We start from the raw sequence: 25,390 nt of genomic DNA, 5'->3' as shown, positions 1-25,390 counted from the left end.
ATGTACTAAAGTGAATCCCTTCAGCACAAGGCTGGGATAGCTGAGCTGAGGCTTCTAGCTTCATGAAGCTAAAGAACTGCTAACCTTTCCATTATGCAGACAGTCAATGTTGGGACTACCCAGTTCATATTGACTGTAAATCAATGTATATAAATAAGATGTGTGGTGATATATGTGTTCGTGATCCTGGTACTCAAGTTTAAGGCTAACTTGGGATATGTGAGGCTATTTCAAAATAACAAACAACGTACCTGGGAGACTGACAGAGAATGACTGTTGGAGGAGAGCCTGAACTACAAAGAGGCCTTGTCTCAAAACTAATAAAGGATGAACTCTATGATTAGATGTTTCCATCCTCATTACAGAGCAAATCAGACAATGACTAAGAAGCCATCACATAAAGGAATATAAAACTATTTATTGACCACTGTTCACCATTATTTACAATAAAGTAAATATACAGTTGGATGACATTCTGATACTACAAAGTTACTTTTCTGGCTCACTGAACCAGAACCCAAATACTGAAAAGATTGTTGATCCTACCAGTAAGGAATGAGACAGGGTAAAGAAAAAGCATGCAAGTCATTAGTTTATATTACCAGATTTTGTTCATTTATGTCAGCAGGTCTGAAATTGCCAACACCATCTCTAACCATGATTCTATTTCCACAGCAAACAGATATTCCACACATCATAACCTTTTAGATTTCAACTTTCTACAAAGGAATGGTTCACTAGAGGAACCTTACATGCCCAATTGTCTTTTTGCTTAGTTTTTAGAGACAGGGATTCTCTGTATAGCCCTGGCTGACCTGAAACTCAATAGACCCGGCTGATTTAGTCTAAATCAGAGGCCCATCTGCCTCCAAAGTACTGGGATTAAAGGCACATGCCACTACACCCAGCATAAGTCTTGTTATTATTAAGTCATAGTGCTACTTTGTCTAATTCCATTTTCTGAAGGGGTAGTTTGTAAAGACAAAATTTTGTAAACAAACTACTGTATGTGATAATAAATTCTGATGTGGTTGCTTTAAAACTATCCAGTAAATTCCAGAACTGTCTACTTGATCTGAAAGGTTATGGTTTCAGGAAAATGTTCACAAGGGAGGAATCTCAACACATGTTTTCATCTACAGTTTTTGAGTACTAAAAACAAGACAAAATGAAAAAGTTACAACATAAGGGTCTTATGCACACACAAGCTTACAAACAAAAAACCCAGAATGGTTCTTCTGTGTCCCAGTTAAAAATAAGTTCTGATTGAGTAATGACTGTAAAATCTCCCCAGCATTTAAGAAAAGCTGTTCTTCAAAGCCGAGGAAATACAACACGGTATCAAACATTCTACTGTTAAAAGAAGCAACTACAGAAAGCTTTTATTTGCTCAAAGGAATCAGTGCCTTTTGATGCAGAACAAAAACCAAAAATATCCCAACTACTGTCAATACTTTCAAAACCAGCATATCAAACTCGATTTTCATTAGAATGCTATTTTTTCCACACTAGTAATTCAAAACTCAAGATCCAGATTTTATATATATATAAATATATATAAAAATGCAAACAATTATTGAGCCTCGTCTTCTGGACAAGAATGCCAAGTCAGCCTTTCCTCATAAAAGGCGATGACAATCTGAGGACACTTCATATTCGCCTCCTTTGCCAGCACCAAGTCCGCCTCATCTGAGTCCTTCCTGTTTGAGGGGGGAAAAAAGGTTAAACGTTTAAACTGCGCGTGTCATCTGAGCTCTATTCAATAAATACTAATTGAATAAAAATGAATGTAAATGCTACTAGATGGATGCATGGTAGTGTGATTACATCTCAATAATTTTTTCCCCCAAGGGACAGAAGAGACAGCTTTATTGTAGAAACGCTGGGCAGCAGGTTCATATCCGAACCCCTCTCCAGTTTCTCACGTGTTTGTCCTCTGCAGCAGTCACTTCCTTAGGATCTCAGACACATGCCATCACAGAACCTTACATATCAATAATTTCATTTCTCAAAAGAGGCTATACATTTTTCTTTACTGCCCCCCCCAGGGTTTCTCTGCAAAATGGTCCCGGCTGACCTTGAACTCAAGTGCTGGGATTATAGGTTAGAGCCACCATGTTTAAGAAACCTGGTGTGTGTGCATAGCTGGGAAATGGTGGTGTATGCCTTTATTTTTTTTTTTTTTTGGTTTTTCGAGATAGGGTTTCTCTGTGGCTTTGGAGCCTGTCCTGGAACTAGCTCTGTAGACCAGGCTAGTCTCGAACTCACAGAGATCCGCCTGCCTCTGCCTCCCGAGTGCTGGGATTAAAGACGTGCGCCACCACCGCCCGGCTGGTGTATGCCTTTAATCCCAGTACTTGGGAGGTAGAGGCAGGGGGATTCCTGTGAGTTTGAGGTCAGTCTGGATTACAGAGTAAATTTTAGCCAAGGCTGTTACACAGAGAAACCCTGTCTCGAAAAACCAAAAAAAGAAAGAAACCTTGTGTATAACTTCCATATAATTAACACTCAAACCAGGTGGTGGTGGCACACGCCTTTAATCCCAGCACTGGGGAGGCAGAGGCAGGCGGATCTCTGTGAGTTCGAGGCCAGCCTGGTCTACAAGAGCTAGTTCTAGGACAGGCTCCAAAGCTACAGAGAAACCCTGTCATGAAAAACTAAAAAGATGCAGTGGCAGGTGGATCTCTGAGTTCAAGGCAAGCCTGGTCTACAGAGTGAGTTCTGGGACAGCCAGAGATACAGAGAAATCCTGTCTTGAAAAACCAACACCAACCACCCCCACCCCCAACACCACCCTCTTCCTTTCAGGCCTAATTCGCAGAACTCTGAGTTGAGGTCAGCTTGGTCTACAAAGAGAATTCTACATCAGCCAGGGCTACACAGCGAGACCCTGCTCAATCACCCCCCTCTCAAAAAAACCCAACTGAAGTACTTTCCATCCTTTTTAAACTGTATGTAATGAGGGCCAGCAAGATGACTCATCAGGTAAAGATGCTTGGCACACAGTCCTGAATCTACACCCAGGTGCAGAGAATGGACTCAAAGCTGTCCTCTAACATGTGATATACATACTGCTCTCATCATTATGTATGCACACACAGAGGGAGGAAACAACCCCTTCCCCCAAAAAACCACCCTAAAACCATTGCTCTGCATACTTACCATTTCATAAGAAACATTAATTCTCCACTGCTGTCTGTGGCACCAATTATTCGTTCAGGATCAAGACCTCTGGCAAAACCCCTTGGTTTGTCGGCCTGTTTAGAGGGTGAGGTAATAGCCTGCATAAATATTTTTTTTAAAAAAAGATTCATTCATTCATTTATTTATTTATTATGTATACAACTTTCTGCCTCCATGTATACCCACATGCCAGAGGAGGGCACCAGATCTCATTACAGATGGTTTGGAGCCACCACATGGTTGCTGGGAATTGAACTCAGGACCTCTGGGAGAGCAGACAGTGCTCTTAACCACTGAGCCATCTCTCCAGCCCCCCGCATAAATATTTCTACACAACAAATAAAATTAAGAACTCTTTATGAAATACAACTTTCATCAGAACTCCAAGCAATGAGACAGCAACAACTAGAAAAAAACCCCTAAGTTACAGGGCTATGAAGAGAAACCCTGTCTAAAAAAAAAAAAACAAAAACATAACCCAAGTTAGATATAGAAACATGCGTGGGGTTAGGAATGTAGCTGTAGTTCTATTGGCAGAGTATTTGCCTAGTATGCAAGGAATTCTGGGTTTAGTCTAACACTTGGTAGCTGGAGGCAGGAGAATGAGGAGTTAAGGTAAGCCTGGGCTAGAAAAGACCTTTTCTTAAAAAAATAGATGAAATTTTAAAGTCTTATTATGTAGCAGAGATTAGCCCTAAACTTTCAATCACCAGCTTCAATTCCTTGACCATTAGAACTACAAGTATGCAACAACATACCGAGAAGTTATACACTCTTGACAGTAAATTTCAAGTGCCTATACACCTAGCACTTTAGAGGCAGAGGTATAAGTTCAAGGCTGGGCCTGGGTAAAGTGAAACTTTATCAAGAACCATCCCCCCAAAGAAAATAAAAAAACAAGTAAATAAATATGCAGCCACTTACAGTAGCACAAGCCTATAATCTCAGTATTCAGTAAGTTTTAAGTGTACCCTGGGCTACATAAGACTGTGGCCTAAAATATATACATCTAAGAAAACCCTAGGCTGCTGGAGAGATGGCTTAGTGGTTAAGAGCACTTGATCTTGTAGAGAACCTGGGCTCAGTCCCCAACACCCACTTGATGGCTCACAGCTACCTCTAACTTCAGTTCCAGGGAATACAACTCATTCTAACTTCTGTGGTGGCTGCACACATGTGGTGCACATACATATACTTGGATCTCCTACCAATAGTAACATTTCTAATGTAACATCAGTTATTACTCCTGTGCATCGTGATGCAAGTCTTTAATCCCAGCACTTAGGAGGCAGAAGTAGGTGATCTCTGAGGTTGATGCCAGCCTGGTCTACAGAGTAAGTTCTAGGACAGCCAGGGATATGTAGAGACCCTGCCTCAAAAAAATAAACCAAAAAAAAACAAAAAAAACCAAAAAAAACAAGTTACCAAACCAATCCCAAACAATAAAATCCGATGGACTTACAGAAGTCTAGGAATTAAGTCTAAATTATTTGCTTATTTAAAAAAAACACAGACAAAAAATCTGTAAAATCTCCTACTTTGAGTTAACAGATTTGGGATTGTCTTTACAGTTCTTTTTAAACATTTCACAGCAAGCCAAGATTAGTGGCAAGAAGCCCTGGGATTGATTTAGTACTTCGATGGAAGTGGAACGATCAGGGTTTAAAAGCCAGCCTGGGCTATGAACTATCTTAAAAACACAATCACCTTTCTTTTAAGCCTGAATTAGCTTCAAAGTCTTGAACCAATCTTCCTTATTCCCTCAGGTAGTAGGATTTTAGGGATGAAACATTGGGCCTAGCCCTGTCTTCCTTAGACACTGAAGATGGCCATTTTCCACAGCATGTTTAACACCCAATTGGGTTTTATTTATATGCATGCTTATATGTAAATATTTTTAAAAATTAAAGCTAGGGTCTTTAGGCAGGCAAGGTCTATTATGTACCTGATGACTTTGAATTTACCCCTCAAATGTTGGAATTATAGGTGAATGCCGCCATGCGCCCAGTTTCCAATCAGTTCTGGCCTTAAACCATTTAGTTTTGTTTAGTTTTTTTTTTTTGGTCTTGTTATTTTTAAAATTTATGTGTATTTTCTTGTGCACCCAAGTATGGGTGCTCTTAGAGGCCAGAAAGGGTGTTGGAGCCCATGGAGCTGGAGTCACAGGAAATTCAAAGTACCCACATGTGTTAGGAACGGAATTGGGGGGGTTCTACTAGAGTAGTTTGTGCTCTCTAATTACTAGTACTTTAAAACTGTTATCCTAAAAAAACAAAAACGAAAAACAGATTTATACATTGAGTGTATTATCTGCACGTATCATGTGCGTGCCTGGTGGATGGTTAGAGCCACTGGAATTGGCGTTAAGGATTGTTATAAGCCACCAACTGGGTGCTGGAAACTCACTGTGTCCTTTGTTTTTTTTTAAATAAATATTTATTTATTCATTATGTATACAATATTCTGTCTGTATGCCTGCAGGCCAGAAGAGGGCATCAGACCCCATTACAGATGGTTGTGAGCCACCATGTGGTTGCTGGGAATTGAACTCAGGACCTTTGGAAGAGCAAGCAATGCTCTTAACTTCTGAGCCATCTCTCCAGCCCCCACTGTGTCCTTTGGAAGAACAGCAAGTGCTCTTAACTATTGAGCTAGTTCTCTACCTAAAATTGTCTGTCCCTGACCCCTCATCGTGTCTCACTATGCAGACCAGGTTAGGTAGGTTGGTCTGGGAACTCAAGAGAAATCTCCTGCCTCTGCTTCACCAGTACTGGGAAACTCAAGTCATATCGCCACCTGGCTGTTTTTCAATTTCTAAAACAAACAGTTGGTAATTATAGCCTATATAATTTTGGAGTATATCGGAGAACTAAAGATATCAGTAAGTTAAAATCACTTGAAGTTTCACATTAATGTAACCAGGCTCTGGAGTCAGAATGGGATAGAACGACAACTCTACCTCTTTAAAGGTCTGTGGGTTTGGGTAAGTTAATTATCCAAGGTACCTACGTCGTAGGTTTTTTGGAGTGTGTGAATTAAGCTGTTTAGAACACGGCTGGCTCCGCCGGGCGGTGGTGGCGCATGCCTTTAATCCCAGCACTGGGGAGGCAGAGGCAGGCGGATCTCTGTGAGTTCGAGACCAGCCTGGTCTACAAGAACTAATTCCAGGACAGGCTCCAAAACCACAGAGAAACCCTGTCTCGAAAAACCAAAAAAAAAAAAAAAAAAAAAAAAAGAACACGGCTGGCTCAATACAGCTGAGGCATCACTACTAAAGTTGTTTTCCTTATGTATATGCTTTCCTTTCAGATCCCCACCTGTTACAATCATGTTTTCTCATCTATTCAACTGGGTCATTATCTAACGTTAACAGTGTTGGTATTAACATTAATGATCTATATGCAAAATTCTTGATACCTAGTTCAAATGATCATATTTGAAGCTCACAGTCCTTTACTAATTTAAAGACAAGGGTAGAGATTATCTCATTTGTGCCACCACGAACGGCTCTATAAAGTTTTTCTTTCTTTTTTTCTCAATTGGAGTTTAAAAAAGTATTCTAGGGTTGGAACAATTAGAAACATCTGCTACCCTATCAAAGATTTTGAGTTCAATTGCTAGCACCTACATGGTAGCTCACAACTGCCTGTAATTTCAGTCTCAAGGGGTTTGATACGCTCTTCAGGCTTCTGGAAACACCAAGATGCACATGGTACACAGACACGCAAACACATACATATGCAGGCAAAATACCATACATGTGAAAAAAAAAGTATTCTAGTTTTAGCTGGGCATGGTGGTGCAGGCCTTTAATTACAGCACGCAGGAGGCAAAGGCAGGCAGATTTCTATGACTGAAGCCAGGCAGGGCTACATGGTGAAACTCTCTAAAACACCTAACCTATTCTAGTTTTAAGCAGGCACTGTGGTGAACATCTGTAATTCCAGTGTCAGAATGTCAGAGGTAACAGGATGAGTGGTTCAAGGCCATTCTCCAATACAGGAGACCTTGCCTCAAACACAACCCTCAACAGGAAATTAACTATAAAGGGGAAGGGAGAGGGAGGTGAATTAGAACAAAGTATAATGATAATTATGCATGAAAAAAAGCACAACAAAACCCATCACTTCGGAAGAACAAAATATGAACTAAATAAAAAGTATTCTAGAAGGGGGGAAAAGGTTCAAAGTAATTAAAATTCAAGCTATTAATTGTTGATAAGACCCAGTCTAATAGGCAATACTTTATACTTACAGCATCTCTTTTCTTCTTCGATTTGCTATCATCAGATTCACTGTCAGATAAAGATTTCCTTTTTGTACCATCTTTTTCTTTACCAGCTTTTTGAGAATTAAGAAATGCTTCAATTAATTCTGGACAATCTAAATTTTCTTCTGGTTCCCAAGTATTATCAGCACTGTGTTCAGTTAAAGAAAACAAAAAGTTGATTCAATTAAACATTGCCATTACCTGAACCTGTTTACAACTACCTGAAAAAAAAAAGTTCCCATAGAATAACACTAATATTGGTAGAATAATAACAAAGAAAGAAATGCCTTTTTATTTCCTATATTATTTAAAAATGTCTAATCTCCTTTCACACCTCTTCACGTCTCCAACTGAGCAATCAGGTATTTTAACCCCAAAGGCAGTTGAACCTGACTCTAAGGGCAACCAATACTAGTATTTTTCTGCTCCATATGCAACTCACTTCATGTAACCCTAGCTGGCCTCAAATTTTATGCAATCCAGTCTTCATTCTCCTGTCCCCACCTCCCAAGTACTGGAATAAAAGGCATTTTCTATCACACTCCGTTTGTCTGGTGGTGGGATGAAACCCATGGCTTTGTGGATGCCAGTTAAAGCATGCTACCAACTGAGCTACATCCCAATCCCTGGAGTTTAAAGGTGGGGGACGGAGACGGGCGGTGGTGGCGCACGCCTTTAATCCCAGCACTTGGGAGGCAGAGGCAGGCGGATCTGTGTGAGTTCTGGTCTAGAAAAGCTAGTTCCAGGACAGGAACAAAAAGCTACGGAGAAACCCTGTCTGGGGGGGGGGGACGGATATATGGATAGGGACATATGTACCACAAGCTGGCTGGGATTAAATTCTGAAAAAACAATGATTCCCAATTCCTTATATATTATGCCTAGGTTTGGGATCTCCAATGATGTTTGGAAATAAAGATTCTGACATATTCTCATACACGAAATATTTTCAATTTGGGAAATGATATAGAGCATGGGCTGAGGAAGAAAATGAACAACAAATCTAGCTTGTTGTATGCACCCCCCCTCAAAGACACTGTATCACTGTAGACTAAGTTGGTCTCAAACTCCTAATCTTGCTTCAGCTGTCACAGTGCTGGGATTACAGTATTGTGCCACCATGCACAGTGCCAATTTCTACCCTTAAATTTTTTAAGGTTGGGAGGAAATGAAAGGTATCAATTTCAGGCAGGGTTCATAAGTTGGAATAGGCATGCTCGTTTAAGGCATTAGCTACTGCTGCTTTTATGCTGCTCATGCAGACAAATCAATGGCCCACAAAGCCACTTATAGATGCTTTGGGGGAAGAGACTGCCAACTCCTGCGTGAGCACAAGGCCAAAGTAATCATTCCCATGTGTTTCTCAAAAGAGCTGTGAGGAAAATGAGAATCACCTCACAAATATAGTAGTATGGCCACCTTGTACCAAGGGACAGACTCTTTGTGCTCAGGCCACAAATATCTTTAGAGAATGAGATGGAATGAGTGATTTCAGTGATATCTAGTGCTATTAACATCTGGTACTTAATACTTGGTCCGCTGGTATCTCCAGACTGTAACATTGGCAAAGTTTAATTTTGGCAGGAGGATTGATGTGTTATTTTCAGTTTTGTCTTCTATATTATAAACATACTACACTGTAAATGTTAGGCTCTTGATCATAGATATTCAAATTTGCACGTTTAATATGACATTAAATGCTTTAATGAAAGAACACATTAGGACATGAAAGATGTAGAGAATGGAGTGGGAGGTGGAGAGACTCAGAATCCATTACAAATGCTCTGTTTAAAAATGCTGTGACATTTACTCCTTTGCAGGCTAGTTTAAAAATTATGCTGTGGGGAGCTTTAATTTTCCAAGTTTGACTCGATAGCAATAAATTAAGCACTAATATGCTGGTTTCAAATGTTGCTATAGCTTTGATTTTTTTTAAATTAACTTTTTTGCGTGTATGAGTCTCTTTTTTTCCCCTGCACATATGTATGCATGTGGATCATGTGTGTGCCTGGTACTTGAAAATATCAGAAGGTGGCACTGGATATACTGGAACTTGAGTTATGGATGATTATGAGCTACCATGTGGATGCTAGGAATTGAATAAGTGCTCTTAACCAGAGCCATCTCTTCAGACCCCAGAAGCCTTAAATAAACCTCAAATAAGATAGTTCTGGAATTAAAATTGACTTCTAACATCTCTTTCGGCAAATTGGTAAAATATTTAAGCTAAAAGTAAAATTTAGGCTTATTCAAGCACAATTACAATTACTAAAGTAAGGGCCAGAGATGTAGCTGATGGAGTGCTGGCCAAGCATGCATAACCCTGGATTCAATCTTTTTTTTAAAAAATATTTATTTATTACGTATACAATATTCTGTCTGCGTGTATGCCTGCAGGTCAGAAGAGGGCATCAGACTTCATTACAGATGGTTGTGAGCCACCATGTGGTTGCTGGGAATTGAACTCAGGACCTTTGGAAGAGCAGGCAATGCTCTTAACCACTGAGCCATCTCTCCAGCCCCCTGGATTCAATCTTTAGGCTCATATAAACCAGGTGTGGTGGTGCATCCTGTGCACCAGGGAGTTGGAAGTGGAACAAATAAGAGTTTAAGGTTATTCTTGGCCATATAGCAAGTTCAAGAGCAGTTTGGGGTTCGGGAGATCCTGTCTTAACAGAACAACAACAACAAAAAAAAGCAAATACAAAAATGAGGCATGGGGAACACCTATAATCCCAGCACTTGGGAGAAGGAACAGGAGTCTAGGCTAGTCTGCACTACATGAGACACCCTCGCTTAAAACAAAATCATAAGAAGTTTCTTACTCTGTGAACCCCTTCCACTTGAGGAAATACTCCACCTTCCCATTCACTACACGCCGGTCCAGTACTTTTTCTACCACAAATTCTTCAGGCTCTGCCTCTTCAACTTTTTTACTCTTTCCATTCTGTTTCTTTCCCATTTTTTGCTAAAACAAAAGAGAAATTAAGAAAATTTAAAAAAAATCTTGAGTACAATTTAAGGCCAAATTGACACAATTTACTTTTCAACAAAAAACCCCAAAACACCACCCCCTTTTAAACTTCTGTGACCCAGGGTAGGCACATTCTAGAAAGGCAACAGATAATAAAATAAAATCTCTGCTCCACTGATTTACACTTAAAACCCAATACCCTTCACTAGTATGACAGAATTAAAAACAACAACCAAAAATCTGAGAAACAACCTTATCCTTTCCTAGTTTTATTTCCAGGATTCTACAAGACCATGTTTACCAGAATCACCACTCATTTTAATCACAGCATAGTGACAAATAACTAGAAAACACAAGACAATGACAGAATGGAGTAAATATTAGTAGTTGGTGGTTTGAATGAGAATGGCTTTATAGGCTTATTCCGGAATGGTTGGTTCCCAGGTGATGCAACTGTTTGCGAATTGTGTGGCCTTGCTGGGGGTGGGGTGTGGGGGTGGCAGCTGGGCACTGCACACTTGATTTCAAAAGCCAACGCCATTCTCATTTAGCATGCGCTCTCTGCCTTGTGCTTGAACATCAAATGCAGCCTCTCAGCTACTACTTCAGTGCCATGCCTGTTGCCATCCTACCAGGATGGCCATGGACTCATCCTCTTAAATTATAAACCTCAACAAACTTTTCTTTAAGTGGCCTTGGTCATGTCTTATCACAGTAAAAAAGAACTAAGAATGAAGTGTGATAGTAAAAAAGAAAACAAACCAACAAAACACTCAAGTCAGGGTTACATATAGCCCAGGTAGTCTCCAATTCACTATGTAGCCAAGACCCTAAATTCCCAATCCTTTAGCTTCTACATCCCAAAGTACTAGGTTTATAGGTGTGCACCACCACACCTCACTAAATGATAGAACCAAGTGTAGCAGAGTAGACCTATTAAAACTACAGCTCTAAGATATGGCTTTCCCAACAACAGTAACAATTTAAAATTGTTTCAAGAATAAAAATTAGCTGCAAAACAAAAAGTTTTATCCTTAACCATGGAGACCATGAATAAACTAAATAGACAATATTGTTTTCCCATAATCATTACATGTAGATAATTTTCCTGAATAACAAACCTTATACTATTACTTTAAGTGTCCAAAATGGTGGATAGAAAAATTCCTTCCCTACTGGGTTTTTCAACCTAGAATCTTAACTGGTAGCAGACTATATTTACTTTGAAGAGAGGCATGAGGTAGAAATGATGAGCTTATTAGCAGCATCAAGGAAATCAAAATAGGTTGATTACCATGGGTTCAGGGCCAACTTGAGATATGGAGGAAAACTGTGTCCCTAAAATCTAAAGTTCTTTCTTTCTGGTGAGGGTGGGTGGGTATAACATCACCATTAAGTGTTTTCTCCACACATACTCAGGATTGTTAAAGGAGTAGAAACTAGATGCTTAAAATCTTGAGATGGTTAATTATAAGCCCCTTTGGGACACCACAACAACCCAATACAGTATGCGCAAACATTTCATTTCCACAACAGCAGCCAATTCTAACCTTTAAGTGGCTGTGATCCCCTGACTCAGTCTCCCCCAGTGTTAGCATTATAGGTGTGCACGGGTGCTACTTAAGTGATCAAAACCTAATCAATCAAATCAAAACAAAACCAACCAACCAAAACCCCTCAAAAGCCTAGTCACTAAAACCATCTCCCAAATGAAGGATCCAAACAGGAAAAATCAACAGCAGCACCCAAGGCAGTTAAACCTACTAGCATCTAGGGGCATACCTAAACAAACGTCCTATGGAATTTTCCAGATGTTTTTGTTGTTATTTTTCAAGACAGGGTTGCTCTGTGAAACAGCCTTTGTAGACCAGACTAGCCTCAAAATCACCCGAGACCCACCTGCTTCTGCCTTCCGATTAAAGGCGTATATCACCACACCTGGCCCAAAGACTTGTGCTTATTATCACTAAGGCTTTAACCTGTATTTGGTCATTTATCAAGAGTGATCAGACAGGTTCAGATCACAGATCCTAGTCAGCTCTGCAGAGTATTACAAGTCATGCACAATATAATGATGGCACAAATTAAAAATCACCATCTTGTCTTTTCCAGTGAGAAACTCAGTAAGACACTACACAGATCAAAACCAAGTTTTGTTTTACTTAGGTGTTAATACCTGCCTTATATGCTGGTAATCAATGTATCAGTATTAAAATAGAAACCCTAACAGCAAAATTCACCTTTTAATACAAATCTGTCAATTCAGAGTTTTGCCATACACCTTGACTAATCTAGTATTTTATAGTCCAGGCTAGCCTTAAACTCACAGCAATCTGCTTGTCTCCGCTTCTCAATATGCTGGGATTACAAACATACACGATTAGACCTAGTGTTCCCCCCAATTCCACAGGGTTTCTTGTGTAACAGTCCTCACTGTCCTGGGACTTGCTCTATAGACCAGGCTGGCTTTGAATTCAGAGATCCAGCCTCTGATGTTTTGGAATTAAACCTATGGAGCTTTGGGATTAAAGGTGTGTGCTGCCACTGTCCAAATTTTAATCTAATTTTTTATTTTTACTATAACTTGACAAAAAAAAAAAAGTATGTCTTTATAAATTTGTCTAACTTACTAGAAACCCAATACAAACATTGGGTTTAGCAATCCTCAGGAACTTGCTCAAAAGATACAGAATCGTTCTACTGTTCTTTCATTCCTAGACATAGTTTGTAATTCTTGCTCATGGCAACACAATACTTTGTTATATTTGATTCACTTTGCGCACAAAGTATCGTTTTAAACTTCTGCATTTAATCAATACTCAGTGTACCTACAATTCAGTAGATTTAAGTATAATCTTATCAATCAACTAAAACTTACTTTATAGATTTCCCCATGTAACATTTTTCTCACAATTAAGCTCATTAAAAACATTATCATGTGGTAGCAGGAAACACTTTGGTGGAGATTAGGGAACAATCTTGTGGGTTCTGTCCTCTCCCCTTCCACCTTTCCTTGGGGTGAAGATTGAGCCATCTCGCCAGCCCTAAATATTTAGGATCTTTATCTCAAAATAAGAACATCCAGCTAAAGCTGTACTATGTCTTCCTAAGATTAGGTTTTAAAAGATGCCAATTAAGAATGTTTCAAAATTAACAACTCAAGGTTTTCTTCCAGTGCTGGCTGGAAGTACATGGATGTAAATAGCCTGGCTTCAAACTCACAGCCATTCATCTGCTTCTGCTGGGCTTAAAGGCAGACACGACCATGTCCTGCCTGATAATTTTTTCTCCCTGGACCCAGGGTTTCTTTGTGTAGCCCTGGCTGTCCTGGAACTAACTACTCATTCTGCAGACCAGGCTGGCCTCCAACCCAGAGATTTGCCTGTCTCTGCCTTCACTGTGCTGAGATTAATGGCGTGTGCCACACCTTAAAGGCTTCTTAGTTATAATTTTTAAAGAACAAAAAAATTCTTTAGTTAAGATTCTTACATGTTTTAGGGTTTCACAAACTTACCAATGTAGTTTTATTGGAGGCCATTTTTTTTTAAAAAAATCGAAGACTTGAAGAGCTATTGCGAGAAAAAAATGCATGACAGTTAAATTTTCATGACACACAAAAGGCAACTGCAAGTTTTGTGTGGATTTCATCCTGCACATTTCAGATAAAAATGCAGGGAAAACAGTTCAGAGATTCTATGTTATTAGAGATACATACTTAAGTATGTTAGTGCTTTAACCAAGTTAGTAAAGTTAAAACCTTACCAAGGACACTGGTACCTCAGACTTTACTTGGTTATAATACAGAATTACTTTTCCAATGTAAATCTTTATTTGTAACAAATACAATGTTTATTTTCTATGAAAGGCAATCTTCTGTGTGAATATCAAGCATCATTAAATAACCTTTATCGGTAAATTACCATGATTTTTTTTCCCTCTAAATTTTTGAATAGTCCAAGAAACTAGTGTATAATTAATTCTGTTTTTTTTTCAGAAGCCCTCCCTCTTCAATCATGGAGTAGAATAAAAACACTGAGATGTCTCAGTCCTATTTCCTGGCCTTTGCGGGGGGTGGGTGGTGGTGGTAACCACTCTCTATAGTCTGGTCTGGGTTTGCACGCTAGGCAATACTCCTGCCTCAAGCTTCCCAAGCCTGTCCTGCTGAAGCTGGAAGGAACTGCCCTCCTCCACGCCCGCTTTTCGAAGAGGACCCCTTCCCTGTTCGATTCCCTCGTCTACCAGGCCACGGCCAGGAGTCCGCCCCCCACTCGGGAGCGCGGGCCTCGTGGTCAGCGCCTCCGCGGGGAGAAACAAAGGCGGCGGCGGGGGCTCAAGGGCACTGCGCCACCAGCCCGCGCCTCCCCCTCCGGCGGCGGCCACGTAGCGGGGAGCTCGGGGCCTCGGGCCTCGCGGCGGCAAAGCCAACCTCGCTGTCCCCGCGGGCCCGCGGCGCGGCTGGGGGGAGGGGAGCCCCGCGCTTTGTCTGGAGTCTCCGCGGCTGTCATCGCGCTCCCACCCTCAGCACGACTATCTAATCTCCCCCGTAAGGTGGCGCGGCGCCTCAGCCAGGCCCCGCCAGCCTCCCCCGCAGCTCGGGGCCCACGGCGGAGCGCGGGGTCCGCAGCCTCTCCCCGCAAGCCCGGGCGCACAGAGCATCCTAGCCCCCGCCACGCACGCACAAGATAAGAAAGCAAGCCACCGACTTCACCGCTCGGATGCTCCGGGCCGCGGATCCTGCAGAGTCTCCCGGCGGCGCGCCTTAGCTCAGCCACATCCGAGGGGAGGGGGCGCGAGCAGCTCGGCCTGGGGGGAGGGGAGGCACCGCCCACGCCCGGGCCGCGCGGGGCCCGCCGGGAACGCGGCCTGCGGGGGGCGGCGTGCGCGCCACTCACCGTCCGCGGCGTGGCGCCTCGGGGGTCTCCTTAGGGGGAGGCGAGCAGGGCCGCGGGGGCCTCTCTGCGTCGCGCAGCGCGCCAAAGCCAGGCTCCGCCCACCTCCTCGTCCCAGGCTTGGGGCGCTGAGCCGCGGGGTTCTTTAAGCACCACCTTCTCACGGGGCGCGGGCTCCCAAGGCCTTGGGCCTGGGGTGCTGGACTCGGACTGGGAGGGAGCGGTACCCCCGGGACAAGGACAAAGATTAGCGTGGCCCGGAACACCCCGGGCTAGGATTGGCGCAGGCGGAGCTGCAGGGACAGCGCTAGAGTGGAGACGGCCGCACGCAGGAGCCGCCGCTTAAGCCCCGCCCGGCAGCGTTAATTTTAAACTGCGCGACCGTTTTCTCGGCTCCCTGCGCCGAGGTTGGGGGCCGGACCTAATTCCGGACGTAGTAACACGCCGGCCGCGAGCCTTCCGCAATTCACTGAAGCCCGCTGCGCAAGTGACGTAACGCGGCCTCCCTAATCCGAAAGGGGGAGGCGCACGGATTTGGCGTAAGGGGCGTGGAGCCCCTTCCCGCCATTGGCGGCGGTTAGGACGTTTACGTAACGGCCTGACGTCAGCGAAGACGCGTTAGTGGGGGAAGGTTCTAGAAAAGCGGCGGTCCCGGCTCCAGCGGCAGTAGCAGCGGCGCCGGCTCCGGTGTGCAGGTCTTCCCAGCGGCGCGGTTTCGCGAGTAGCGGCTGCACTCTCTCCCTCCCCAACCCCCAGCGTCAGGACGAGTCCGGTGCGTGCGCGTCCGCGGAGGTCTTTCTCGTCTCGCTCGGCTGCGGGGAATCGGGCTGAAGCGACTGAGTCCGCGATGGAGGTAACGGGTTTGAAATCAATGAGTTCTTGGAAAGGGCATGGTGAGGCCGAAGGCGCCGCAGCAGAAGCCGGCTACCGCCTCCGCGGGCGGACGGGCGGGCGAGCGGAGGGAAAGCGGCCGCTCGAGTGGCGGTTGGCCTTGGGGACTCGGGGAAATGGGTCGTTGGCGCGGAGGCCCGATTGTCCGAACGCCTTCCCCGCCCTTAGGCGCCCGGCGCCATTTCCCTGAGCCGGGGTGGGGGATGGGAACCCGCCGCGGCGAGGCGGCCGGGCCGCGGAAACTGCGCGGGGACGGGCCGCTGTCGGTTCTTTCCGAAGGGCGCGGGCCCAGAGAGCGGTTTGTGTGGGCGGCGGAGCGTTTTCGGCGGCTCCCGGGTCCCCGGAGCGGGTCTGCGGAGCTTCCCCTCCCCCTCCCTCCCGGGAACCGGATTTGGCGTCCGCCATTTTCCCGTCTCCTTCCTCGCTGCGATTTTTGCGTTCTACACTTTTCAGGCCTCCTATTTGCTCCCTTTTACCGCCGCCTAGGACTGATTTGCTGTTTTTCTTTGTTTTCGGCGCGGTTTCATCTCTTTTCGAGGTGAATTTTGGGGATTTTGAGCTTGGATTCTAGAGTCCTGCGCACCTCGTTAAGAGCTCCCTGCCTTCCCCTCGACGAAATGGCGCCATTGCGTAGAGCAGGCACACGCAGGAGCGGGTGGGGGTGGAGGCGCTCCACTAGGCTTGCTGGCGCAGGCCTGGACAACAGTGCGACCGCGGCCCGAGCATGTTGTTGAATTGCTGCAAAGCAACCATTTTATCTTTTCTAGCCACTGAATCCGATTAATGAAAGGCTTTATGAGCCTGCAGTGGTAAAGCACGTGAACGGCAGGAAGTTAAGACTGCTCGGTTCTGGTAGTTAGATTCTGTTAGCTCGGGCGGAGGGGTATTATTTTCCTTCGATTGCAGCGTAGGTTTACTTTCCCAAAGGATCCTTTGGTTTGAAATAATGATTCTGAGCTTAGGGTGTGTTGCTTAAAACTGCAACAGGATCCTTTCACGTGACGGCCACGTTAGAGAAGTTACCTTTTGCTTAAAGCCCTGCTCAGTCAACATTAACACATGAACTAGCTATATAAAAACTTTGAGTTCTGGGCTACAGTGTATTTGAACTTTGCCATTTGCTTCTCTGATTTGTGTTTGCGATCATGGTTGATCATTACTTTGATAAGGTTTCAAGTTGAAGGGGGTCTGCTTCGCTATTTTCTTTGACCCTTAGCATGTGTATAAAATAATCTTGTTTATAATCGATAGTGGACGTCGGGTAAGTTTGGAAAAACCTATGAGGTAAGTAATGAGCTTTTGCTTTTTACAATTTAATTTAAAGAGGCATATTTATTGGTATTTAAATAAAACTACCTTTACACTCCATTTTCAGTCATTTTAAGTAATTAAAACTAATGTTTAAAACGTCGTATTTGAATCTTTAACCTATTTTGACATTTCTATTTTTCTTCAAATAACAGAACCTGAGAAGAGCAGTAAACAATTTCTTTTTGAGAGTATTTTGAGAGAACCTTATAGATTCGCATTGAGTAATAGAGTTGTGGAATTTTTTTTTTGTAATTTCAATTTTGTCTTCGGTTATGCAATCAAGATAGGTCCTTAATACTATGACCTAGTTTATGAACCTCTTGACTTTTTAAAGCTTAGTTCTTTATAAGCTAGTACGTAATAAAAGCACTTCAATTAATAATTATTTCAGGCTTTTTTTGGAAATTTTTGAGAAAACCACTTTATTCCATGAATTGTCAGAAGGCTAGTACATTGGACAAGTGTAAGCTGCTTTAATTAAAAAACAGTAGCAAAGTTTTTTGAGTCAGTTTGGGGCGGTGGTAACTGTAGATAAATGTGTTTTAGTTTTTTTTTCTGTAGCCTAAATAACGAGAGCAGTACCTCCCCAAACTTCGCACTTCAGATGGTGATGGCTACAGGAATAAACTTTTCTAAGTTAGAAGAAAACTATTAAAAAAAAAACTTTCGTGGAGCTTGTTTCAGTGTTGGAGCCTTCTCCCCCAGACTCCCATATTTAACACCCGAGGGGCAGTTCAAGGAAAAGCAAATCTGCCACTATTTCAGAGACTGATGCATAATGTAAGTGGTGGATTGTGGAAACATTAGATTTTTTTTTTGGTTTTACATTTTTTTTCAACTAAAAAGTAATTTGAGTAAATTTTGTGCTTGAGTTGTAGAATTTAATGAAGAATTTCATAAGGCTTTTTGATGCCCCTTAAATGACCACAGAAGTTGAGTATGGTTTTTCTCAAAGATTTTGAAGAAAGTCTGTGCTAAGTTTAAGGTAGCTTATGTGAATTAAAGTTAGATCAAATATTAGCGACATTAAAACTTGTATAGTTCAGCTGAGGCATTTTTGGTGTAACACATATGTTTTAACATATGGTTTAAATTTGATGTAAGTTTTTTTTTTCCCCCCAGAAAACTTTAGAAACTGTTCCTTTGGAGAGGAAAAAGGTACTCTGCCAGCAGGTCACCTCATATTTAAGAATTTAATTTCCAGCATACAAAGAGAAAATGTAAATAAAAATTGAAATGGTATTTTCCTTTGCAGAGAGAAAAGGAACAGTTCCGCAAACTATTTATTGGTGGCTTAAGCTTTGAAACCACAGAAGAAAGTTTGAGAAACTACTACGAGCAATGGGGAAAGCTCACAGACTGTGTGGTAGGTTACTTCTGAAAGTCTGGCTGCAGGTTCTAGTCTTACTGAACTTACCCATACATTTTGGGTTGAGTCATTTTCGTATAGAAAATGAGTATTAAACGTACTTTCTAATTGGTATTACTAGTTATAATACCATTAAATTAAATGCTAACCTTTTTTGGTTTAAAGGTTATGAGAGATCCTGCAAGCAAAAGATCAAGAGGATTTGGTTTTGTCACTTTCTCGTCCATGGCTGAGGTTGATGCTGCCATGGCTGCAAGGCCTCATTCCATTGATGGCAGGGTAGTTGAACCAAAACGTGCTGTAGCAAGAGAGGTAAGTAAAATGTGTTGTGAATCTCTTCTTGCAGTGTTGGTTGTATTACCTCTTTGTATCTGTCTTTCAAAGGCTAACCTTTGTTGGTTTAGATGAAGAAATTTGATGTTAAGTATAAGATGGTAGTGTCAAGGTGAATAATTTGTAGCTTTTTTTCTCAGCATAATTCCCATAATTATCTGTTGTAGGAGTCTGGAAAACCAGGAGCCCATGTGACTGTGAAGAAGCTGTTTGTTGGTGGAATTAAAGAAGATACTGAGGAACACCACCTTAGAGATTACTTTGAAGAATATGGGAAAATTGATACTATTGAAATTATTACTGATAGGCAGTCTGGAAAGAAAAGAGGCTTTGGATTTGTTACTTTTGACGACCATGATCCTGTGGATAAAATTGTATGTAAGTGTCCAGGCACAGGAGGTGTGGTTTGTATATATAAACTGTTGGGCATATCAACATTAAAACATTCAGAATTGTTTACTATTAGAATGTATTGACAATTTTTTTTGTTTCAGTGCAAAAATACCACACCATCAATGGCCATAATGCAGAAGTTAGAAAGGCATTGTCTAGACAAGAAATGCAAGAAGTCCAAAGTTCCAGGAGTGGAAGAGGAGGTAACAAATTTATATATTTTATATATATATTTATTTGGCGGGTTGTTTGTCAGAATGCTTGCCATTAATTAGAACAAATATCCTACCTAGGAAACTTCGGATTTGGAGATTCTCGTGGTGGTGGTGGCAATTTTGGACCAGGACCAGGAAGCAACTTTAGGGGGGGATCTGGTAAGTGTATTTAAAGGGTGTGATTAGGTTTGATTTTTGAATAAGAGTGGTTTTAATAGGATTTAGGAGATCCTGAGCTGGGTCTAGGGTAACACATGCTGAGCTTGTATGGTGCCTAGTGTGTTTAATTTCTTGCACCTCACAAAATGATACTGATACCTGGAATTTCAGTATTTGGGAACAAGAAGCAGGGGGGTTAGAAGAAATTAGGACTTCCTTAGCTTCCGGCGTGCACACACACAAACACGATTCAAGATATGTTTGGACTTATAAGTCCCTGTCTCAAAAAATAGTCATGATTGGTATAGAATATTTCAGGGCATTTTAGGTTTTAGCTTATATAAATGCAGTAACTTGTGATTTTTAACATTTTGATGTTGTATGCTTTCATTCCTTTATTAAAGTTTGTGCAACTTTTTGGATCCAAATTCATTACTTTAAAACATGTTTTGTAATGGTAGTAAAGTGGAATTGATATGCTTTTTAAATGAGCTGGTAAGATTACCAGCCATCATTTTGACATACTAATATTGTAGAGAAAAGTAAAATGTTAACTTTTTCTAAACAGATGGATATGGAAGTGGACGAGGATTTGGAGATGGCTATAATGGGTATGGAGGAGGACCTGGAGGTTAGTTTTGCTTAGATTGTGATTTATGTATCTTAATATATTTAATAACATTGTATCTGGGGCTTTGGTTATTTTTATTTAGATTTTGATTTATGTATCTTAATATGTAATTAATACCATTATAGTTTGGTCTTGGTTTTGCCTGTCAGAGTACTTAAGTAATAATGCTTATTTGGCTTTTAAGAATGTACTTTGAGTTTTTTACTAAGCAGTGTATGCCTATAACTTATGCAGTAAAAGTCAGTTGAGGTTCTATTTCATATAAAAATTGATCTAGATGGGGAAATGGACATTGTGTGTAGATCAGCTAGAATGCTAGAATTTGAGATCTGGGTGTTAAGGGGAAATAAATGAAGAGTAGTTAATACTGTTTTGCTGCTGGGATCACTTAGGGATAACATTTTACCTAAGGAACTTATCCCAGAGTTTATAAATCTTGTTTTTTGAGGTGGTCTCTATGTAGTGCTAAGTTTCTATAGATCAGGTTGCCTTCAAACTCAGTGATCCAGAGTATCAAGAGTTTATAAATTTTGCAGGTATGCTACCCCCATATTTCTTCCTTAAACTATAGAGCATAAGAATTTTAAATATTTCTGGTTCAAAGTAGAGTCATGGTATTTATTACCTGTTATTTCAAGTTGCTTTATATATGGTGGTTTGTAATCCTGAAATGCTTCCCCAAGAATAGGTGTTATTTTTGAGTCTGTTGGACTACAAAACAAATAATTCACCTTAAAAAATGTCTTAAACCCAGAAATGAGTATAATAAAAACAATTCAAATGGAATTGAAAAATTTAAGCAATTACTTAAAGGCTTATTTTATAATAGGTGGCAATTTTGGAGGTAGCCCTGGTTATGGAGGAGGAAGAGGAGGATATGGTGGTGGAGGACCTGGATATGGCAACCAGGGTGGGGGCTACGGAGGTGGTTATGACAACTATGGAGGAGGTAATAAATTCATCTACAACCTTTATGTTGGAATTTGGATTAGAACTAATGATACTTATTATTCATTGTCACTTAGATGCTTTAAATTGTAGGATTATAGAGAGGTACTATATACTTTAATTTTTGTAGAACATTTGTTCTGAAAATTAAACTTCAGTTTCGAATTAATGCTTCTATAATAATAGTTCAGGTGTCTGTTGGCTGATACTCTTAATTCTTTCATAGGAAATTATGGAAGTGGAAATTACAATGATTTCGGAAATTATAACCAGCAACCTTCTAACTATGGCCCAATGAAGAGTGGAAACTTTGGTGGTAGCAGGAACATGGGAGGACCATATGGTGGAGGTAATTTACTAAAGACTTGGCAATTAAGGTGATTTGAGAGGTATAGAGGTAGAACAGTTTGTATTTCAGAAGGGAAAGAATCTAATAGTTAAACATAAGGGAATTTTCCATTTTAATTTGACCTCATAAAATTGCTAAAGTGCATCCCAAGTATAAAGTTAGATGATTTGGGGGTTGTTTGCAGGGATGGTATTGTTTGAGACAGGTTCTATGTAGTTTAGGTTGTCTTGAAGCTTCACAGATCTACCTACCTATACGTTGTCTGTGCTGGGGTTAAAGGCCAATGTTCCTTCCATGCCCACCTAAAAATTAGGAGTAACTGTTGAATTTTAACTAATAGTTACTCAAGCAAGGTACCGCTAATAATACTGGCAAGGGGAAAATGGAAGATCAAATTTTCAGGGTCTTCATTGTCCTAAACAGGAAACCAAATAGAGTACACTGTTTTAACTTGTGCAAGAAGCTTTTTTTTAACATTAAAAAATTTTTTTTGTATTTTGAGACAAGGTCCAATTTTTTAAAAGTTGTTTGTGCTTAAAAGTAGTGGACTTAAAAGGTAGGGGATATTAATTATATCTCACGCCTTTCATGTACCTTTAATTCCAGCACTCAAGGAATAGGATTTCTTGAGTTCACAGCCAGCCTGGTTTTCAGAGTGAGTTCAGGACAGTCAGATCTATGTAGAGAGACCATCTGTCATAAAACCAAAGATTTGAAATTTCAAAACTTTAAAGATATGCCCACAAGCCTACAGGTTTACATATGTGCTAAACTTGCTTTCTTATTTCAATCGTAGGAAACTATGGTCCTGGAGGAAGTGGAGGAAGTGGGGGCTATGGTGGGAGGAGCCGATACTGAGCTTCTTCTTACCATGGGTAAGTAGTTTTTGAGTTTTACAATTATTATCTTGGGAGAATTAGCGGCAGGAGTTAAAGCATTTTAGGATCATGTTATCTTTCCTTAAAATCTGGTTAGATGGATAATTTCATAACCTATTTTTTTTTTACTCTTTACTTCTGTTGAAACAGGCTTCACTGTATAAATAGGAGAGGATGAGAGCCCAGAGGTAACAGAACAGCTTCAGGTTATCGAAATAACAATGTTAAGGAAACTCTTATCTCAGTCATGCATAAATATGCAGTGATATGGCAGAAGACACCAGAGCAGATGCAGAGAGCCATTTTGTGAATGGATTGGATTATTTAATAACATTACCTTACTGTGGAGGAAGGATTGTAAAAAATGCCTTTGAGACAGTTTCTTAGCTTTTTAATTGTTGTTTCTTTCTAGTGGTCTTTGTAAGAGTGTAGAAGCATTCCTTCTTTGATAATGTTAAATTTGTAAGTTTCAGGTGACATGTGAAACCTTTTTTAAGATTTTTCTCAAAAGTTTTGAAAAGCTATTAGCCAGGATCATGGTGTAATAAGACATAACGTTTTTCCTTTTAAAAATTTAAGTGCGTGTGTAGAGTTAAGAAGCTGTTGTACATTTATGATTTAATAAAATAATTCTAAAGGAAATTGTGTAATTATAGACTTTTTATTTTAAATAAGTTAAGGAGTGGGTAGTATAATTAAGGTCCATTGCAAAGCTGTTGTTGTATTTGTGTAAGATAAATGCTGGTCAGATTTAAGTGTGTTGTCTGCAATTCATCAGGATTAAATTATCTAGTTAACTTAAGGGATATCTCTGCAAGGAGAAACACCTTTTTAGATCTTTTAGATGCTGCTTCTTCAATGCAAGGAAAGGAAATAACCCCAGCGAGGTACTCTTCAGGGACACAGGTCTAGTACAAGAGAACTCTTGACGACTAAGCTCAGCCAGTCTTAAAAAACTGTGCTGTATCTGCAAAGCTTAACCTACAGTAGTTGATAAGGATGCCAACGAAAGCTGAGGGTGTAGAGCAAAGTAGTTCTAAGCATCAGTTAAACTTCTTTAGGTAAGATCTTATTTACTTTTTCTTTCTTAATTTTCCTCCCTAAAAGATAAACTAATAAACTCTTCAATGGTCTTTCAGTATAGTGGTTCTTATGTAGTTTAACATAGCTATAAATTGAGTTTAACAAATAATAAACTCAAGATAATTTTATAAACCCTGTTTTCCAATCTGTCATTTACTTAAATTATTTTGGTTGTTGTTTCCTTTTTTCCTTCTTTCTCACCCCCTCCCTTTCCATGAAGATTCAGGTGCTTAACATATCATTTTTTTCCCTGCTGGAATTTTAGCATTGATATGAACCATGGACAAGTATATTCTGCTGCCACAAAGACTGTAAAGTGCTTCATTTCAACAGCTGAGGCAAGCCAAGTGATCATTAATAAAGCTTTTCTTGCTTCCTTCAGTGGTGTTGGTAGTAAAATGGTAGGTAAAAGTTAGGCTGCAAGTTCAATAAATGAGATTTACCTATCATTCCACCCTCGTGTATTTATTCACCTGTCCTGGATCAAGCAGTTTTGAGTCAACTAGGCATTTAAAGGCATTGTGTTTATTTATGGTTCTAATTTTACATGCTTAATCAGGATGAGGCTGACAGGAGGTTGAGGATAGATAGTGTCTTTATTACATTAGAAATTTCTGTACAACAACAAAACCCTCTTGTGTACTCTCTACTAAATAATTGGGTTAAGATTTAAATTTCACCCATTGTCCTACCCTAAACTCTGCTGTAGGTTGGCTATTGTAATTAGTTTCTTAAATCTACCCTGATTTCTAGGCTTTATTGCCTTTCCAGAAATGTGATATTTAGGGCTTATACACATCAGTGAGTCTGCTTTAATCCTAAAACCACCACTGAAGTTATTTAGGTTCTTTGGACAAACATGATAAACTTCTTCAGATACTTTTTTTTTCCTTTGGCAGGAAGGTGTCTTGCTGCAGGTAACTAATGAAGAAGTGGTCAACCACAGAGTCTTCAAGAAATAAGAAATTCTGTACCATCTGAAAGTAGTTCTTGTTGGTGCCTTCATTTAAGAAGCACTTTTAAGATAAAAGGGAATGTTTTCTGATTAAAAACTTCATTTAGTACAGGTTCTTGATAAGATTCAAAATGAAATAAGTGCTGTTTGTATAGAGTAACATCAAATTAGCTAAGGATAATGTATTGTTTTAAAATAGGATTTGTGAGTAGACAGATGAAAGGTCTATTTTGAGTACAAGTTTTATAAAATAAATACTTTTGTATCCAAATAATGCCGTGTAATGCTTACACACAGTGTGAATCTTGTTCTATCGACACCAGTTGTCTACAAGATTGCCATCCCCTTAAATTTTAAGTTAGTTTGCACAAAACTATGCATTTACATTTCCCATTCAATATTAATAGAAAATGAGAAAAGCAATAATGGGCATAATTTGTTGTCCCTAATAGTCTTTATTATGAATTGTGCATTGCTACAGTTTCCCTAACAATGGTGGCATTTGAAACCATGGGTTTTAACCAGATAGTGTTGGATGTTAATTAGTATGTGAAAAGCAA

General features: G+C 40.6%; 2 protein-coding genes across 22 annotated transcripts; one reads left to right on the top strand and one right to left on the bottom strand.

Annotated features, from left to right (window-relative positions):
* Window positions 1–398: 398 nt before the first annotated feature.
* Window positions 399–15,457, bottom strand: Cbx3 (chromobox 3). 10 transcript variants are annotated; one of them, XM_075955022.1, is made up of 6 exons: window positions 15,319–15,455; window positions 13,941–13,995; window positions 10,278–10,420; window positions 7,438–7,600; window positions 3,163–3,257; window positions 399–1,700 (listed from the first exon to the last, which is right to left on the bottom strand). In XM_075955022.1, the coding sequence occupies exons 2-6, from the start codon at window positions 13,962–13,964 to the stop codon at window positions 1,574–1,576; spliced, it is 552 nt and encodes a 183-aa protein (XP_075811137.1). In that variant the 5' UTR covers window positions 13,965–13,995; window positions 15,319–15,455; the 3' UTR covers window positions 399–1,573. The 10 variants fall into 10 exon arrangements, with proteins under 10 accessions (XP_075811137.1, XP_075811136.1, XP_075811138.1 ...); XM_075955021.1 differs by lacking the exon at window positions 15,319–15,455 and adding an exon at window positions 15,130–15,256; XM_075955023.1 differs by lacking the exon at window positions 15,319–15,455 and adding an exon at window positions 15,106–15,205.
* A 265-nt stretch (window positions 15,458–15,722) lies between these two features.
* Window positions 15,723–25,104, top strand: Hnrnpa2b1 (heterogeneous nuclear ribonucleoprotein A2/B1). Of its 12 annotated transcripts, none has more exons than XR_012908689.1 (13): window positions 15,933–16,168; window positions 18,640–18,675; window positions 18,773–18,883; window positions 19,052–19,198; window positions 19,387–19,597; window positions 19,714–19,815; window positions 19,906–19,986; window positions 20,555–20,617; window positions 21,447–21,566; window positions 21,792–21,914; window positions 22,711–22,789; window positions 24,141–24,213; window positions 24,775–25,104. XR_012908689.1 is itself a non-coding variant. In XM_075955015.1 (12 exons), exons 1-11 carry the CDS (start codon window positions 16,163–16,165, stop codon window positions 22,770–22,772), a joined length of 1,062 nt encoding a protein of 353 aa, XP_075811130.1. In that variant the 5' UTR covers window positions 15,933–16,162; the 3' UTR covers window positions 22,773–22,789; window positions 24,775–24,912. The 12 variants fall into 12 exon arrangements, 3 of the variants coding, with proteins under 3 accessions (XP_075811131.1, XP_075811130.1, XP_075811132.1); XR_012908688.1 differs by having other exon boundaries at window positions 24,141–24,276; XR_012908687.1 differs by having other exon boundaries at window positions 22,943–24,213.
* Window positions 25,105–25,390: the final 286 nt, after the last annotated feature.

The sequence above is a fragment of the Microtus pennsylvanicus genome, chromosome 21 (genome assembly GCF_037038515.1).
Source record: "Microtus pennsylvanicus isolate mMicPen1 chromosome 21, mMicPen1.hap1, whole genome shotgun sequence".
NCBI lineage: Eukaryota > Metazoa > Chordata > Mammalia > Rodentia > Cricetidae > Microtus > Microtus pennsylvanicus.
The sequence above is the reverse complement of the archived record's forward strand: the minus strand, read 5'-3'. Positions and strand labels throughout refer to the sequence as shown.